General features: G+C 42.6%; 1 protein-coding gene and 1 long non-coding RNA gene across 4 annotated transcripts in view; one reads left to right on the top strand and one right to left on the bottom strand.

The window, feature by feature from the left end:
* Nucleotides 1-8,639, bottom strand: part of LOC116903993 — a 32,554-nt gene extending 23,915 nt beyond the window's left edge. The window contains exon 1 of the long non-coding RNA XR_004388322.1: nucleotides 8,398-8,639. This is a non-coding gene — a long non-coding RNA (uncharacterized LOC116903993). The remainder of the gene's footprint in view (nucleotides 1-8,397) is intronic.
* The window catches only part of Mkln1 (muskelin 1), a 148,961-nt gene that overhangs the window by 22,237 nt on the left and 107,681 nt on the right, over nucleotides 1-19,043 (top strand). The window contains exon 1 of one of the 3 annotated variants that reach the window (XM_032906798.1): nucleotides 8,602-8,732. The exons of 1 other annotated variant lie outside the window; for it this stretch is intronic. In XM_032906798.1, coding sequence (XP_032762689.1) covers nucleotides 8,635-8,732 — 98 coding nt within the window. In that variant the 5' untranslated portion in view covers nucleotides 8,602-8,634. Of the gene's footprint in view, nucleotides 1-8,601; nucleotides 8,733-9,135; nucleotides 9,332-19,043 lie in introns of those variants that run through there. One more of the 3 variants, XM_032906800.1, reaches the window with a different exon arrangement.

Genomic DNA, 19,043 nt, shown 5'->3' with positions numbered 1-19,043 from the left:
TTTGGCCAGAGACTTTCTCAGCTCCTTCACACGCGCTTCAAGGTCGTAGCCTAGACCAAAATGTTTACAGAAAAAGCTAGGCACTTCTAAAGAGGACTCTCTGCCAGCTCCTACACTCCCAGTGCCTGGCTCCAAACAAGCTCAGCAAACCAAGGAAGGGAGAAAGTGGCCTCTGGAACCAAGAATTTTTAGGTTTGAGTGCCAAAGGAAAGCAGATGCATTCTGCCCTACTTCTCCAACCGCTGACACTGCTGCTGCTGCTGCCACCGCCGCTGCTGCCACCACTGCTGCCACCTCCTGGGAGAACACAGGCCTGAACTTCACACCTGAAGCCCAAGTCTGGGCTCACCCCTGACTGGGCTAAAGGCCCTGTGGGGCAAAAGACTGAAATACCCTTGCCTTAAGAAACAAACAGCCCCAAACTAATTACCTACATACTCAACAACAACAACAGAAATATCACACCTGTCCTTTTTGCATTTCTTTTTTTCCTTTTGGACAGCATTTTACTTAAAGAAGTGATTCCAGGGCTAGGGAGTAGAGCCTTAGTAGGAAAGGCTTGTGTAGTGTGCCCGAGGCCCAGAACTCCACTCCCCAAACTGGAGAACGTAGACTTCATAACTGTCAGTTTTGGGAATATATCAGAGACTCCTCCTTTTCCTCTCTGAACCCTGGGCCTCAGGGTAATGGTGAGGGCACAAACACGTGGGGTTTCTAAAGGAGAGGATGCGTAGGAGCTCGGTGATCCTTGATGTCCAATCATCTCAGTTTACTTGCTGGGCTGTTCTGAGAGTTGGGATAGCAATGGAAGCTCCGAGCATTCAAGAAATGTTTAATGGGGATGAGTTCGTGCTTCCAATCTCCAGGGGGACTTTCTTCAGTATCTTAGTTTTTTTCCTGTCGCTGGGATTTTTTTTTTTTTTTAAAAAGGCAAGCTAATAAAACAACAAACAGACTAAGAACAAACAAAAAAGGAAAGGGTTTTTTTTTCAGCTCATACACTCCATTCTGGCAGAGAAAGCAGCAGTTGGTCACACTACATTCAGAGTCAGAAAGCAAAGAGAGATGAGCCCTCATCTAAAGCGCTCAGCTCACTTTATCACTTTATTTAATTCAGAATTTGTACCCAGGGAATAGTCTCCCTTATAGTTGAAAGGGTCTTCTGCAGCTGGCGAGATCGCTCTGTAGTTGAGAATACTTCTTCTTCTTACAGAGGACCGGGTTTAGCTCCCAGAATCCACATAGTGGCTCATAATCAGCTGTGAATCTAGTCCCAAAGGACCCAACCCCTTGTCCTCATAGGCTTATGACCATCTTTTAAAGCAACGTGCATGCGTTCCAACACCAAAGGTCCCTATAACCCAATGGTTCTCAACCTTCCTAATGCTGCAGTCCTTTAATACAGTTCCTCATGTAGTGCTAACCCCCAACCATAAATTTTTTGTTGCTACTTCATAACCATAATTTTGCTATTGTTATGAATTATAATATAAACATTTGATATGTAGGATATCTGTTATGCAACCCTGTGAAAGGGTCCTTCAGCCCCCAAAGGGGTCATGATCCATAAGCTAAGAACTACTGCCATAGCCAATAGCAATTACAAAGTCTCTTAACTGTGACTCCTACAAAATAAGCAACTTAAGTACTTCCAACATAAAATGGCGCCGAGTAAGCATTCCCGTTCCAAACAGGAAGAATAGGGCACTGCACCAAAGCAAGACCAAAACCCAGTAGGGCAAACACCAAATCCTACAGCTCTGGGTCTCACATCAAAAGCTTGTAGTACAATCATCTGGGCTCCAAATGGGCTGGACGGCTTCACTCCTCCAGCTCTGCTGCCTACAACACACATAGCCTCACTCCTGTGTGTGGGCTGGCTCCATTCATCCCGTCAGCTCTCCTTGGCAGACATCCCATGGTCCTAGTTATCTCCAGTGCCCCCAGGCCACCTTCGAAGTCGCACGCACTGCCTTTTCAGGACCTCCGTGTGGGGATTCTGACCCTTGCACACATGACCTGGCTTCAGTGGCTCTGCAGTATCACTGCAGATCAGGACTCCATGACTGCCTCTAAGTTTTCATTTTTAGTGATTCCCAAACCAGTGCCATGTAGATGATGCCGTGTGCCAGTTCATGATGTAGTCCAGCCGCCCTGTACCACAGTCATAGCAACAGCCGTATGCTTTCTGGGCCAACTTTGGTGAAACACTTCCTTAGGTGGCTGTGTTTGAGCAGAGGACACCTTAAGCTTGGGCTTTCTCCTTTCAAACAAATTTAGACCATCATGAAACGGAGCCTCTGATGGGTGGGTCTTGCTCTCAGGGTGCCTTTCTCCTTTATCCCCATGCAGTGTAGGAGGTTCTTCTTCTGTGCTGCTGTCTTATTTAATGATTACACTGTCACTCATTACTGCCCCGGATGCTCTCCTAACTTGAACTTTCCTCTGCTAAACAAGTTAATCTATTAGCTTTAAATTCAACTTCATTCAGGTTCTTAGTTTATAGTCAAAATGAAGCCAGATTCTGTGGGATGATGTCACAGGTGAGGCATTGGATGAGAAGGAAGGATGGGCAGGAGAAAAGTTTGAAGGAAGAGGAGGAGACTGGAATGGAAAGGAGGAAGAGACCGGAGGGAAAGGGAGAGAAGCCGTGGCAGGACAATATGGCGGGTGACCTTAAGATCCCACGCTGTAGCTTTACAGGTTGTTATAAATGTTTTTAAGGGATGGATGTGTATTGGGTTTTGTATGGTTAGGTGGGCAATAAGATCTTATCAATTGGGCCAAAGGTAATTGTGTTGTGTGTTCTTTTATGTGTCGGTTTGAGTGTAGGAGACACTGGGCTGCCACTGCGGAGTTGGGATTTGTTTCCACCAAGATATCTAGCAGATATCTTGGGGCACTGTGGTGCTGGACCTAAAGGGGGTAAAAGACCTTTTATATTTTTTATATTTTTACAACAACAAGATTCTTACCCAAATATCACATGGATGAATGGTCTCTGGCCCAGTTCCTGGTAGTCTTTGGTTCTGTCTGATAGCTCATGGGCTGGACCTCCCCGTCTGTGTTTGTTCTGCACTCTTGTACTCTAAGGCCCTATCAGAACAATCATGAGACACTGTTTCCAGCCTCCCAGGGCCTTTTTAGTCCTAAGTGCCAGACTCTTCCACAGTCCACCATTTCCAAAGGCCTAAGAGCCATGTGGTCAGGGTTATCTAGCAATGACCCCACTCTTGGCACCAATTTTCTATCTTCCTTTCTCTTCCTGTTGGTATAAAATGCCCTGACAAAAGCAACTTATGGGAGAAAGGGTTTATTTTAGCTCACAGTTCAAAGGGACGTAAGATGGCCTGAGCTTGAGGTCACACTGCATCCGGTCAGGAAGCAGAGAACAACAGATGCTAGCACTCTGCCTGCTTTATTCATAGCACACACTTTAGAATCCCCACCTAGGGAATAGCCTTCCCCCATCAATCAACATAATCGAAATAATTCTTCACAGACCTTCTCAGAAAGCAACCTTCATCTACATTGTAACATACAAGTTCACTTGGAGGCTTTCCTTCTTTCCACTCTAGGTCCTGCCAGGGTGACACCGCTAACCATCACACTGACCAAAATTTGAACTGACAACCTCTGTGTCTTTCACTCTGTCTAGTCTCTGATTTTGTGGAAAACATAATTATAAATTGTCAGGAAGAAAATCCGAGGGAAGCAAGAGACATGTTTCTTGAATACCTAGCATGTGCCTGTGGTAGGGGATTTGACGAATAGTAACATAAATACAGACATATATAACACACATTTCACATGAAAAGCCTAGGAAAAATTGGGGATTTGGGTTCTGGATGCACATCTATGGACAGCTCAGTTGTACACATGTCTTTGGCATTGGTGTTTTCATCTGTTGTATACCACTGTAGAAGGACATTTTTCGTCTACATCAGAGTTTGCTTTGAAGACAGCAGATTGAATAATTTGTTGTGTTTCACCTGTTCTAAGCTTCGAGATCTGTTAGTGATCTCTGAGCAGCCCTAGTAAGAAAACAAGAACCTCAGGGGGCTTTATGTCAAGAGTGCTTTCCTTAGCTATTTCATTTTAGTCTTATTTTAACCAATCATGTAGAGTAATGAGTATATTCCAGTCTTCTTTCAAATATGTTTCACTCCTTTGCTATGGTTTAAACGTTAGATCCCCTCCAACATCCATGTTGAAACGTAATCCCCAGTTAAGAGATGGGGTTTCTCAGAGATAATTAACTGTAGAGGGCCTCACCTTTACTCATGGGGCTACTACTCTATTATAAAGAGGTGGGAGGGAGCTAGCTAGGCTTCTCTTCCTCCTCTTCCATTATTGTGAGGTAACACACACACATTCCCTCAGATGACATAAGCCATCTTAGAAGAAACAGAAAGACAAGACTCTCACCAAACACCAAACACACTGGCCATTTGATCTTGAACTGCCAGCCTTTGAAACTCTGAGAAATACATTTCTTTTCCTTATAAATTACCCTGCCTCAAGTGTTTTGTCATGGCAGTGTATAATCTACCAAGCACAGCAACTATAAAAATCCCTTCCTTAACAATAAGCAAATGCCTTTTGCCTTTAGCCAATTGGTATGTGTTCCTTTGCATAAAAATAGACCCAGCTGTGTTTGTTTTGCTTTATATCTCTCGTGGTCTTTATTACTATAACTTGGCTACATTTGATATTTGAACAGTACCTCATAGATTATTAGATTTATTCTCAATTATCAACTCATTTTGGAAGAATTAGGATCAAACAGGATGGGCTTTTGAACCATCGAGGGTCTGCATGGGTCACCGAGAGCTGGGCCTCTTTGGATAAAGCATTGCAGCAGTCAACGATCCATTGCTTTAAAGGCCAGGAAGTTTTTTAAGCCAGTCTTTTACAGTGGTTGGCTCTTCCTCATTATATAGGCATTAGCTTAAATATTACCTTCTTAGGGAACCTGGGCAATCTAAGAATTACTCTGGATTAGTCTCTTTTTAGAATTTCGCACAGACTAAAATTAGCTAGATGATTTATTATATGTGTTGGCCGATCAGAGAATGGTAGTAGCTTCATGAAGTGGATGAAGCCTTGTCTAGCTCCGCTACTCAACATTGTCTCTCTAGCATCTGGGAATGGCTGGGGCATCATAGCTTCCCTTGATCAGTCTTCCTTGGGGAGAGAGAGAGAGAGAGAGAGAGAGAGAGAGAGAGAGAGAGAGAGAGAGAGAGAGAGAGAGAGAACTGGAAAACCCCAAAGATAATTAGCTACCCTCTGGGAGAAGTATTTGCACATATCACACAGGCCTCTGGGGACAGGAAGATGGGCTCACTGGGGCTATGTTGCCATCACACTGCGGATCCCTGAAAATTGACGGCCCTCATGCTCTGTGATGGTGTATAATAGACCCCGTGTGTGAGGTACGATGGTACAGGGTGACCATCTGGCTGCTGTCAGTTCCCAGGCCTTCCCTGTGCATCTCTGAAAACAATCCCATCACCTAAAGCCATGCCTCAAAGGCGGAAGAGAGGAAAGATGGTCCCCTAGAAGTCTGGCTTGTCAGAGATCTCCTGAGGACTCTGCAGTTTCTTGAGTCTCCAATTTTTATTTTAACATTCCTACAAATTTTGGGCTGAGTACCAACACACCTGTTTGTATTTCTCTTAACACAGGAATACTTTAAGTTTGTCATCATCTGTGAGATTTGTGTCATAGGAAAACGGTGCTCTCCTAGCTCCTCATCCCAGGCTTGGCAATCATACCTAAGGGGCACACATGTACAGTGTGTGACACTCATTTTTCCTTTGTAGCACACTTGCCTCTGACTGGAACTCTCGGCACAGCTTCTTTATTGTTCAGTGAGCGCTCACTGAGCATCTACCACGTATGAGACTACAATCCATCGAGACTACAAAACGGGAGGTATCTTAGCAGGACAGAGCAGGACAAAAGAAACAGAAACCCACTGTGGTGGTTGTTAAGCTAAGGGAAGAGAACTCTGGATGTTAAGGGAAATGTAAAACTGTCGAGTGAATTTAAAGTAGGTGATGGGGAAGATTCTCCAAGATAAAATAATCCAAAGAACAGGCAGGGTAGAATGTGGGGTGGAGATATTCATTCCAGGCCAGGAAGAGACTATGCCTTGAGGACAGGGGATGTACACCACGTGGTAAGTAGCAATTTGGAATGCTTGTTTAGTGTTGCTGGAATAGAGATCTGATGAGGAAGGGTGTGTGTGTGTGTGTGTGTGTGTGTGTGTGTGTGTGTGTGTGTGTGTGTGTGTGTAAGGGAAGCAGGAAAAGGAGAGAGAGCCTGAGCACTCAGTGAAGGGATAATGAAGGCCTCCTGGTAAGCCATTTATAATGGAAGGAGAGAGCTGAAGCATGGTGAAGCCACAGAGGAGCTGAGCATGGTGATCCCAGCCCTCAAGAGAAGCAAAGGCAAGAGGTGCTCTGCAAACTCGAGGCCAGACAGGTTTACATAGTAGGAATCTGTCTTGAAAACAACCACCATGGCAACTCTCCCCTCCAAAACAAACAAACAAACAAACAAACAATTGCAGGAGGGTTGAACACTTTAGAAGAATTGGTTTAAAGTTGCATGGAGGGTCAGGCATGGAGAAGCCCATGGGCCTCAAACCTACTCGAAGAACTACAGGCACTGAGCAAAGCTGTGAGCTGGACAGTGGCTCCCCAGGGAAGAGCACACCAATTGTTGTCCACAGGGTCACACCTGAAAACGTATAACATTAGATGGACCCAACAGGTTATATTGGAGAATAAATATATACAAGTCCATAAATGCAATATGAATGAATGAAAAGGTGGCCCTGAATCTGAAGGGTAGGGACAGCTAAACAGAAGGTTTGGAGGGAGGAAAGGGACCGGAAAAATATTGTAATTAAGTTGCAATCTCAATAAGAAGAATTGGTTTAGGGGATGGGGATTTAGCTCAGTGGTAGAGCGCTTGCCTAGCAAGTGCAAGGCCCTGGGTTCAGTCCCCAGCTCTGAAAAAAAAAAAAAAAAAGAATTGGTTTATATCCATTTTTTCACAAAGTTTGGTCAGGAACTATATAATTCTATGCCTAGAAAAACAACAACAACAGCAGCAGCAGCAGCAACAACAACAATAACAACAACAATAAGAGAAAGAAGAGAAATTAGCAAGTTGTGGGTCCTCTAACTGGAGTGAATCACCAGCTTATCTTCTCCCTTTTAGAAACACTCTTTCCCTCCAAGATAATCTCTCTGTAGCTAACTTCCTCCATTACAGGCAGTTGTCTAAGTCAAGTCAGTGACCAGACTAGAGCATTACCTCAGGGGTCATTACCTCAGAGGTTATACCCATTCCCAACAAAGTCTCACACTTAAAGTATGCGGAATCTTCAACACTGAGTATGCTTGTGACCTAGCTGACCTTTCTAATGGTATCACAGTAGAGGCTCTACTAAAATTTCACCAATGGAAATAAAGCTAATAAAGAATTGGAGAGAGCTGATGGGCAGGTTAATGATCATAATCAAAGAGAGTAAAACTATTGGATCATTTATTGAGAAACTCTTTGTTTGAGGTTTGTCATCCTCTGGTTGACACAGTGATGGGATCCAAATTTCCAGGAGTCCAACCTCTTAGGCAAGGAGTGACACAATTTTGGGTAATGACAATGGGTGCAAGGAAATATTTATAACCCTGACAAACAGGTACTTGACAGGGGAGCATTATCTAACTCTGTCACGTATTTAGACCAGATGTTCCTTTTGTGATAAAAAGCTGGGATGATGCCTACTGTCAGGCTTTCTGAACAGTATGTATGCTCTGTGTGTGTGTGTGTGTACACGCGCGCGCGTGCTCATTATTCCTTCTGAAGAGGACACATCTTTTCTCAAGCATCTCCCTCTTTCCAAACATTTGAGCTAAATTTATGTTAATATTAAAAGCAAGCAAATTTACCACCCGAGACAAATGACACACTGCTTTCCAACTCTAAGAGTGTTTTCCTGGTACGTGGGTGAATATCATTTCTGAGTATATCAATACCATAAGACTATTAGTAAGAGAGGCTCATGAGAAATGTTTACAATGAAGGACATTAGAGACTGATAGCTGAACATACTAGCTTTTCTTTTTTGGCCTCCACCCGACTCTTGAACACGGTGACAAGGACATTTTTTTTTAACCCCAGGACAACTGTAGAGACAAAGGCCATGCATTATTATCACACTTCAATTCTCCTCACTTCTGTTTCCGTAAAGGATTTATAAACAGGCTAGGGCAGTGGTTTCCAAAGTCGGAAAGGTATTCTCTTTCCAAGCTCATCTAATTTTCCCTTCCTGTTCTATAACTAAGATTTTTTTTTTCAAAATGTCCTTGGCTTTGTCTTTACCTGTGCTTGTAAGAAAAGTCCTCTGTGCCACTCCTCTTCCAGCCTCCCAGGAAAGCCTCCTTGGGAGGGTCAGCTAGGAAAGGACAGCGTGGGAAACCTGAGGAAGCGGCCTCCAACCAGCCAGTCACGGCCCTGCGCGGTTGGGCTCACGGCGCGGCCCCTTTAAGAGCAGGCCACGTCCCCGCCCTCCTCCTGGCGGGGCTGGCAGTCGGCGGCGGCCGCTACGGTGCTGACAAGATGGCGGCTGGCGGGGCTGTTGCTGCGGCGCCCGAGTGCCGGCTTCTGCCCTACGCGCTGCATAAGTGGAGCTCCTTCTCCTCCACCTACCTTCCCGAGTAAGTGCGGGGCCCTGCGCTCGAGCTGTCGCCGCTGCTCGGCGAGAGCGCGGCCCGCCCGAGCGTGCGGTGGAGGGGAGCGGAGCCCTGAGGCCCAGGCGGGGCCTGTGAGGGGAACGCGCGGCCTCCGGAGCGTCTCGGTGCGGCGGCCGAGAGCTCCGGCCTGGGGGGCCGAGACCAGGGTGAGGGCCCCGGAGAGAGCTCGGGGCGGCGGCGAGGCGGGCCTGCGCAGCGGGAGTTGAAGCGGAGCGGGGCTCCAGGCCCGGGCCGCGGGCGAGCCTCCCTCGCGGTCGGAGGTGGTCAGGGCGACGGGGGGCCGGGTCTTTCCAGTACCGCTCGGACGTGCAGCACCAGGGACGTAAGCACGAGTTCCCGAGCCCGTATTAAAAGTGCTTAGCTCTGCAGGAGTGGCGAGAGAAGTTGCGGAGTCCATCTGCATCCTGGCAAGAACTTGGAGGACTGGCAAGAGGGGTGTCTTTGCTTTGGGGGCTGGAAGTTCTGAAAAAGATAGGGAAGGAGGGCAGGTCTGGAGGAGTGCCGCTTGTCCTGGAGAACCACCGTCTCAGCAGAAATGGCTTTATGAACCGAACGTGTAACTGGTACAATTTTGTGTTGCTATTCAAATTAAATTGCCACATCTCGGGGCGGGTACTCAACGGTGATTGTTTTCCATTTGTATTTTAAAAATTCCTCACGTCTTTTCAGATTTGATTTCTCAAGTCCAGTCCAGTCAGGGCAGCTGCAGGTGAAGAGTCAAGTCTCCCTTGACTGCCTACCTGCCCTCCTATCCACCCGGTCAAGGGTTGGCACTGAAGCAGTGTAGCTCTGGCCCGATGAAGGCTGACCTGTGGTTTGATCTGGCCGGTTGTGGCCTGTTGATGGCTGGTGTATGGCCACATCTCTGATTGATGTTGGAAGCCAACTTTTAATTTGAGGGTGAGCTGGATAAACACTAACCTTCAGTTGGAGTGAACTTGTTCCTTATGTGAACTAATAGGGGATTTTTAGTGGGCTTTTCTTTGGAGTTTTGTTTTTTAGTTTGTTTTGACCAACTGCTTTGAATCTGAAGATAACATTTTCTGTGTCGCTGCTGCAACCCCCCACGCCCCTTTAGTTAGACACTTTAGGTTGTCTGCCTTTCCTTTACATTCTGGTGTAGGCATGAGACTTGGATATCCCAAATCCCAGTCGAGTTACCTGTTGTACGGACATATTAAGTAGGAAGGCATTTCCAAAAGGAGTTGTTGATCTGATGGGATCGTGGCTTTAGTCAGCCTCCAGTTTGGAGCGGCCAGCACCTGCTGTTAGAGTTAGACTGTAGCTGGAAGGAGCCATTACTATAGCTTCCTTAAGGCCACAGAGAAAACAGCACTTAGTGCATCTTGTTTACCTCCAACGACATTTCAAACATGCAGCATAGTTTTTTATTTTAAAGCACTTTAGAGTTCAGTAATCCGAAGTTTTTCCTTTGAAGGAGTGTAGTTGAGTGTTAGGTTAGGAAACTTGAGTTTGAGAATTTCATCAGGCAGGCTGGTATGTGTCTGCCTTAGTTGTGAAATTCTTGGTTCTGAACTTAGGTTAGCAAGTGTGGATGCTATATCTTTGTATGACAGAAAATTTAAGAAAAGAGATTGATCCCCCACCCCTAAAATCACCTCTAATGGGGTGAAACAGTGGAAGGCATTATGTAATGCCTTAAGCAGGTGGGTTTTTTGTTTCTTGTTTTTTGTTTTTAAAGGCCTAGCCACCATTGTTGAAATTGTTCAGAAAAGATTTATAGAAGAAATCTAGGCATTTAGGGGTGGTGGTAATAATTACAAAAATGGTGATTATTTATGCCTTTCATATTGCTAATCTTTACTAGGAATACTTCAAGTGTTTTCACCTCATTTAAACCTTACCAGTCTTTTAAAGAATCCCAAAGAACTGGGCCTGGTGTTGGGCCTGGACGAGATGCCTGCAGCTTAGGAAGCAGAGGCAGGAGGATCAGAAGGGTGAGGTCATCCTCAGCTACCTAGTAAAGTTCAGGTCAGCTTGGGCTAGATGAGATCTGTGTTGTCACCCTTGACCCCAAGTCTTCATTTTCCAGATGAGGAAACAGGCATAAGAGGTTCAAATTTGCCTATGGTCATCCACTCAGATGAGGACAGAGTTGAATCCAGAGAACCTGCTCCACAGTTCATGACCCAGTGTGCTTTCTTTACTGCTTCTGTCCAAGTGTTTGTGGAGATTGGATAGGATTCTAAAGGTGTTTGTGTTTTAGTTGTTTAAAGACATGTAGGGGCTGGAGAGATGACTCAATGAGTGTGTTTTGTGAACAAGCTTGAGGACCTGAGTTCAAATGCTAGCATAGACAGCCTTGTATGGTGTACCTGTAACCCCATTGCTCTTGGTGGGGTAGAGACTGGAGGATCCCTGGGGCTAACTGGGTACTAGCTTCTAGGTTCAGTGAGAAAAGGAACAGGTGGAGAGTGATGGAGTAGGAAGTCCTGTGTCCTCCTCTGGCCTCTCAGGCACACACAGTTATCTGTACACATAGGTGCACATATACCACATATGGGTAGGACCCTCCCCCCATGAAGTCATGAAAAGGATTTCAATCTCAGATTTCTTTCTAGGACTTCTATTTCTTTTTTCTAATGCAGAAAACCATTTCTCCTTTTAACTCCTAAGATTGATTTGAACCTTAAAATGTTAAAACAAGTCTAAATAAAGATCACACATTTTTTTAATTTAAAGCTAACTCAGTGGTCTTTTGTTTTTCAATGTGTTTAAATGAATTTTCCTGTATTTTACTTTTTCATCTCAAATTTATACCTAATTTTGGAATTGAGAGAGGGACATGTAAGTGATAGTTGATATTGAACATACTACATATAAAAACATTTTATAAATCATTGAGCTGTATTCTTAAATGTTTATTGTTGTAGGCTGTAGTGATGTTGGTGATTGTTTATTGGGTTCTTAGTGTTTTGTTTAGTCTTAGGCACAAATGTGCAGTGAGTTTCATATGTTCTACAGCTGAGGAAGCTGAGGTCAATATGTAAGATACTTGCCCACATCGTACAGCTTTCCAGAGGCTTGTCAATAAGCAATTATAAAGCATTTTCGGTTCTCAATTGTTCTGTGCAATTAGATATGTTTAGTCCTCACCCTGACACCAATATGAATGTGATATATTTTACAGCTAGGGAATCTGAGATTTAGAGAGGTTAACTTGTTTAGGTCTGAGGTCAAAAAGCATCGGAGAGAGAATTCTGGTTCCCAGTTGGTGAACTGTTTAGGAAGGATTAGGAGGTGTGGCCTTGTTGGAGGGAATATGTCACTGGGGGTGGGCTTCCATGGCAGGTCCAGTCTCTGTCTGTCCGTGTGTGCCCTCCCTGCCCCCCCCCCGCACTCTTCTTCTCCCCCTGTGCCTCCCACTTGTAAACTCTCAGCTACTGCTCCAGTACTCTGTTTGCCTGCCTACTGCTATGCTCCCTGCTTCTGACGCTCACCTCTGAAACTGTAAGTAAGCCCCAGTTACATGCTTTCTTTTACAAGTTGCCTTGGTCATGGTGTTTCTTCACTGCAGTAGAGAAGTGTCCAAGATGGGCACTTACTGTTATCACCTGTGCTGTTGTGGAACAAATGGACTTAGATGGAGAAAACTGCCCGTTTACTTGTAGCAGCTTCATGTGCCTTCTTCCTTTTCATTGTCCACCTCCCCTCCCATCTGCCTTAGGTAGTCTCCATTAGAAGAATCATAAGACTTAACTCCTGTTCTTCAAATGTAACTTAACATACTGTTTACTAGAGCGCCTTGTGTGCCCCAGTCTTCCTCCCTAAGTCTATCTCCCACCTCTGCGATTGAATACTTGAGTAAGTGCCTGTCTGATATATCACATATTACAGCTTTTAGCCATTTGTATGGTTACTTGCTTAATATCTATTTCCCTCAAGTGGATCATGAACTCCATAAGGAGTATGTAGTGACCCCCATGATTGTGTCTGAACATAATGTTTATTAATGAATAGATGAGTGAATTAATTAGCTATTTTTTTTATATTTCTATTTTTTAAGTACTATTTTGGTTCGGGGTGGAATATCATGTTGACTTATTCAAAATAGAAAATAATTTATTTTAAATGTCTTAAGTGGTTTTCAACAAAGGTTGAGAATATCTTAAATGAAATGGGTAAGGATATAATGTTTGGAAGGACTTGGAATAGAGTTTCTAATCTGTGTCTTTGAGATATTTATTATGAAGTTATTTAAGATTTTACAGATGATATTTCTAATAAGACCTTTATTTCTAGCTCAGTTTAATGCAGAATTTGATTTTCCAAATAACAATAATTTAGAGGATTAGTACCCACATTTTGATTACTTTTAGGTTATGGTTTCTTCTAGTTCCTTGATTATAAGTGTTTTTTAGTTTTTTTTTAAATGTAATACTGCTTTAATGTATAATGTATGTACAGTACATTTTAGCTACTTAAAGTAACCAGATCAGTGAGGTTTAGTATAGTGAGAGATAAATGTGACTGTGACTGTAGTCATTTTACACCTTTTTGTAGTCTGTAGAGAGCAGTACCCCTTGGCCACCCTTCTCTCTGTAAGCAGTTCCTGCAGTGCCTCTCCAGGAAGATTGCCTGCTCCAGGTCTTTCGGATAGATGGAGTGATGAAAGGCATTCTTTCATTATTGACTTTTTCCTGGGGTCCTGGTTTTAAAGATCACAATACTATATCATATGTCAGTGCCATACGTGTTTTCTGACTGGTAATATGAATATGTATAGAGGTATCGCAGTTTGTATATCCATTAGTTGATGGGCATTTGGATTCTATCTATATTATGAACAATGCTTCCACAAACATTGTTTATGTGAGTGTAATATTTTGATTTCTTTTGCATGTATGCCTAGGGGTAGAATTTTTAGATTTAACTATTTGTGCAACTGTCAGGTTTTTGTTTTTTGTTTTGTTTTGTTTTTGGTCAGTTCTCTTTTGTCCTTTGTTATTAAAGAAGTGCCTAAAAACTACTTAATTACTTAATATAACTTTATAAACAAAAGCTCTATATTGACATGACCATATGGGATTAGATTATCTTGCCTTTAACTCAATTGCACTACTTTTTATGACAGGTTAGTCTTTTATCTTCCTTTATTTTTGTTGAGTGTGTGTGACTGTGTGTATGCGATTGTTTGAGTATGAGTGTGTGAATGTGAGCGTGATTGTGTGTGAGTGTATGTATGAGTGTATGAGTGAGTGTGTGTATGTGTGTGTGTGAATGTTGTGTGTGTGTGAATGTTGTGTGTGTGCTCTATACTTTCATCCTTGAAGATCCTTTGCTCCTCCCTATTAATGTGTATACTTTTCACATATTAGTGCTGAGAATTTGATTGAAATTTGACTTTTAGAATTATATTATTTAAGGATGTGGCATACAGCTTTATTTCCAGCATTCAGGAGGCAGAGGCAGGTGGATCTCCAAGTTTGAGGCCAGGTTGTTCTATATAGCAAGTTCCAGGCCAGCCTAGAAAACAGAAAAACCCTGTCTCAAAACAAACACAATTTATATTGTTTATATATAAAATATATAAAATATGAGTAAGATATTTCTGAAAGGGTCGAAAGTTGTTTATGAACTCGCTCCTCATATAAATGGAGGCATATATTTTTAAAGTGTCCTAACTCTAGATCACTTTAATTTCTCCCAGATCTTAGAATTTTGGGTAGTTGAAAATTCATACATCTAGGTCTTTGGCATTTGTTGAATGAAGTCTTGATTTTCAACAGACTGTGATACTTTGGATGATAAATTTAAAGACAGATTTTTAAAAATATTTTCTTGCTATATTATAGAATTTGAGCTGCAATTAGAGAGCTTTTCAGATTTCTGGCTATCTTTACCACAAAGAATAGGGTACTTTGTTGGCTTCTGGGTACTCGTTGGGCCTGTTGGAAGGTAAAGGGTGAGAATATCTGATGATGCTGTAGTCATCGTTGTTCAGTAGAGTGGCTGAGTTGAAGGTGATAAAGGCTGAGTTTAGAGTTTCAATGGAATTGTACTGCTAAGCTCTTATTTTGTTTACACTCACTTATAAAAGGAATGGCACAACAAGTATCATAAAATGCAAAAAGGAGTGCTGAAGTGTGAAGATGGCAGTCTGTGGAAACATTGTTATTAGAGGGTTCAGGTCTTTATGTCTTGGACAGAGAATTGAACAGGACACGGAAAGGGAGAGGTGAAAGTGTAAGTTTATTAAAAGTGCGAGTATTCGAGTATTCGTGCAGAGTGCACCCCACAGTATGGAAGCAGGCTCAAGCAAGCCTATGACTCGAGTCAGGAGTTCTTTTCTGGGAGTTCTTTTTATAATTGTAGGTGGAGGGAGGAGACAACCTCCAGGGGGTGGATTCTTACCCTGATTGGCAAGCGGGCTGCTATAAGTTCTGTTGATCTGCATCTAAGCGTGCTGTATATCCTATAATTTTGAGCTTATGGATGTCTTGAGTATGCAAGATGGTAAACAGAAAGTTTTCCTGACAGACCATAAGGACAGGTTGGCAGTAGCTGTACCTGGTTCCAATGTCAGTCTAAGCTGGCTTCTTTAGTTTTCTGTGTACTATGATGTGCCTGTCCATAAATTATCCATTAGAGAGGAGGTTCCAGGTGTTGCCTTACTGAGAAGGGACAGATAAGAATATATTTCATGAACAGGTGCTGTAAGTCACTGAGCTGTCTTAGACTTGTGTATCTCAAAATATTGGCCAGTTTGTTAGGACCATCCTAGCAAATATGCCTTGAATGTTCTTATTTAAAGATACATTTTTATTTATGTCTTTGTGTGTTCATGAATGTGTGACACCTATGTGCTGGTGCTGGCACTGTTAGAACACAGATGAGGGCCTCAGATCCTTAGGAGCTGGAGTTGCAGGGAGTCGCATGTCACAAGACATGAGCGCAGGAAGAACAGCAACACTTTTTAGTCCCAGAGCCATCTCTCTAGTCCTTAAACTATTATTTGCTGGTAGAAAGATTGATGGCTCAATTGTCTGAAAGTTGAACAACGATGCTGGTTACCTATAATCTTAACTTCAAAGTCATCTTTGATTTGCTTACATTCTCTATAATTTGAAGATAAATAAAGCACTCTGAATTTATGTATATTATCTATAACCCATATGTGCCATAGACCATCTTAGTGATTGATAAGGGAAGAATGAACATTTTAGATGCATAGGAAATTACTCCCCTGTCCTTTGAAGAGTTGTTGCAATAAACTAATAGGAGAAAAGGCCCATCATTTTATTAATATGCAAAAGGAAAATGTCAAATCTTGGGGGAAGGCTTTTGTGTACTTACTACCCCCAGCATAATATATGTATTCCTTTTCTATAAAGGTTAAGGAAATGGGGGAATGTTAATCATTTTAGGAAAGTAGTAATGCTTTAGTGGAACTCAATGGGCTTGGAGAACACACTGTGACTTGAATAAAGTCTGCTGCGCCCACAGAATAGATGACAGTGGTTTGTAAATTATTCTTTATGGGATTGAAATAGAAGATAAGTGGCATTTGAAAAGAGTGTGACTAGGTATATAAACAGAGTTCAATCTTTGTCCCTGTGATAAGAATTTGGTTTTCTCTTATTAGTGAGATTAAAGTGAGAGACTGAAGGCAATTGTGTTCCCCTTTGGCAGGTCCAGTCAGGATAGGAAGATAGTGGGTATGTCAGAAAACCTCTCCATGTGCTGGGAAGGGTAAAATAAAGTCAGAGGGACCTTGATTCTGAAATATGCTCTGTTGCCTTTTTTTAAAAATATTTATTTTTATTTATATGAGTACATTGTAACTGTCTTTAGACACAAACTAGAAGAGGGCATTGGATTCCATTACAGATGATTGTGAGCCACCGTGTGGTTGCTGGGATTTGAACTCAGGACCTCTGGAAGAGCAGTCAGTGCTCTTAACTGCTGAGCCATCTCTCCAACCTGCTCTGTTGCCTTTTAGGCTGATAAAGTTCTAGTCTTCAGGCTGTCATTTCTCAGCCCCACACAGTTAAATTGCTCCGCCCAATCCTGTGAGTATGATAGAGTTGTGGACTCATCTAATTTTACATGAACAGATCTGTAGAATGGCTTTAATAGGAGCATATTACTCAGTGACTTGGTTTGGAAATGTTTGTGGGGTAGTATACAGGGGTGGGTGAGATGGGTGGCTCCGTGGGTAAAAGCACTTGCTGCACAGCCCATGGCCTGAGTTTGATCCAAAGAACCCATGAAAGGAGAGGACTGGCTCCACACAGTTGTCCTCCTGCCTGCACACACAAGTTATGGCACATCATGTTCCTCCATCATGCATGCATGTACATGCACCTATGTACATACTAATAATAAGTAAAAGTGTTTTAGAAGATAGCACGTAAGTCTAGCTCTTGAAATTTTATTTGAAATCTACAACAAAAATGGTTTTATGGTTGATGGTCTCCCTTATGTTAAGGTTTAGTATATGGTATTGAAAATTTTAGCAGTTCTAAGATAAGAATAGTTAATATAGTTTGTACATTCTTGTGAGTATTTTGGGGTATTTCTGAGAAATAACACTGAAAAATACTTTCCAATATGTATCAGGACTTTGGCCTTGGTCAAAGATACTGTCGTGGGAGTGTGTTGTCAGTGAGTGAGTAGCTTGGGATTAGTGGAAGTTTGCTTGGCCTTTCATCAGTACAGTTTAAATTAGTGGACTCCACTGAGGGAGGACGGCCAGCTCTAGAAAGAAAGAGGTGTGTGGTGGGAAGTGCAGTGTGATAGGACACGGAACAAGGAGGTGCTCTGGCCCAGTCCTGGTGTTGACACTTCTACAGCAGTCTGATTCTCGGTTCTCTCTTCTCATACAGTGTGAGTGGTGTAGGGGTTGATGGTCTTTGGAAAGGGATGGCATAAAGTTGACAGAACAGAAAAACTTCTGTTTTAGGTTAGCATACACTGCTTCGGGTTTCATTTTAGTTTCTGCATGCATGTGTGCCATTATACGTTTTAAATATCCGTCCCCCTCACTCCCCTTTTCTAGACTCGGTCCAGCTTCTACCTTTTTTCTAGTTAGCTTTACTTCTGCATCCCCATATAGCTCATTTTCCTCTCTGTATCATGTCTTTTAAGATGTTTTAGAATAAATTTTAAAAGTCAGGCATCACACCCCAGTAATGCAATAAATTGAATGATTGCCCAGAAAAATATTTTGAGTTAGTAAAGTTACCTACATATAGGGGATGGGGAGGGGAATGGGGATGCGATAGGGGGCTTATGGATAGGAAACCAGGAAAGGGAGTAACATTTGAAATGTAAATAAAAAATATCCAATAAAAAAAGAAAATTGGAAAAAAAAAACACGTTACCTACATATAAATGAGCCTAGTAGGGTGGCTGGGCATAGTTTGATCTCTTAAATATTTATACACTTTTTGTATGTACTGTTGTTTTGTCTAATACAAATGAATGTGTGTATTAAAACCAGTAAGCCTTTCCCTAAGTCATGTTCATTTTTAATAATTTTTACTTTAGGTCGAAGTAGGGCAATCCTTAGTATTGGAATATGCATGAGACAATTTTTCAGTTTGATTTTTGACCACTGAGAGTTTCCCCATCTATCTCTGCACTGGAATGCTTATTTTCTTTCATTGGCATGCTTTCCCCAGTGGTTACTCTGTTTGCTTGTGTGGAGTATGTAGGCAGGGTTGTGTCCCCAGAGAGCTTTGAATCCTTAGAGATAATTATCACAGGCGCAAACATGCTCAATTCCATGGTGATAATAAGCTGAGTCAGTCTTTCCTTTGTGTGATAGTAAGTAGGTCCTACAGTGACCTTGTGTTTGCATCCAAAATGTCCAGGCTCTATTTGCACTTACTTATTTCCTCTCAATCTGAGTGAAGAAGGGCACACTACATTATCTTTTGCCTCAGTGACAGTCTGCCACAAATTACAGCATAAAATAATACATTTATTACATAATACTTAAGTGTCAAGGGTTTGGGCATAATTTAGAAGGGTGTTCTGCTCCAAGTCTCTTACAGGACTTCAGTCATGTTCTGCTTCACCAAAGCCAGCTAGGGAGAGTCTATTAGTAAGAGCTAAGTCACTTTTATGTATCTGGAGTTTAGAAATGGCACTACATTGCATTCCTTTGTTATGTTGTTTGAAATAAGTCTCTAGGCCATTCTCCAATAGAGATAGGCCACATGAAGAGGTAAATACCAAGAAGTCATTTGGAGCCTTTGGAATTGCTGTGCTAGAGATGTGTTCTCCTTATAGCTTCATCGATGTCAG

The sequence above is a fragment of the Rattus rattus genome, chromosome 6 (assembly GCF_011064425.1).
Source record: "Rattus rattus isolate New Zealand chromosome 6, Rrattus_CSIRO_v1, whole genome shotgun sequence".
Lineage (NCBI taxonomy): Eukaryota > Metazoa > Chordata > Mammalia > Rodentia > Muridae > Rattus > Rattus rattus.
This window is presented reverse-complemented; position numbering and strand designations above follow the sequence as displayed.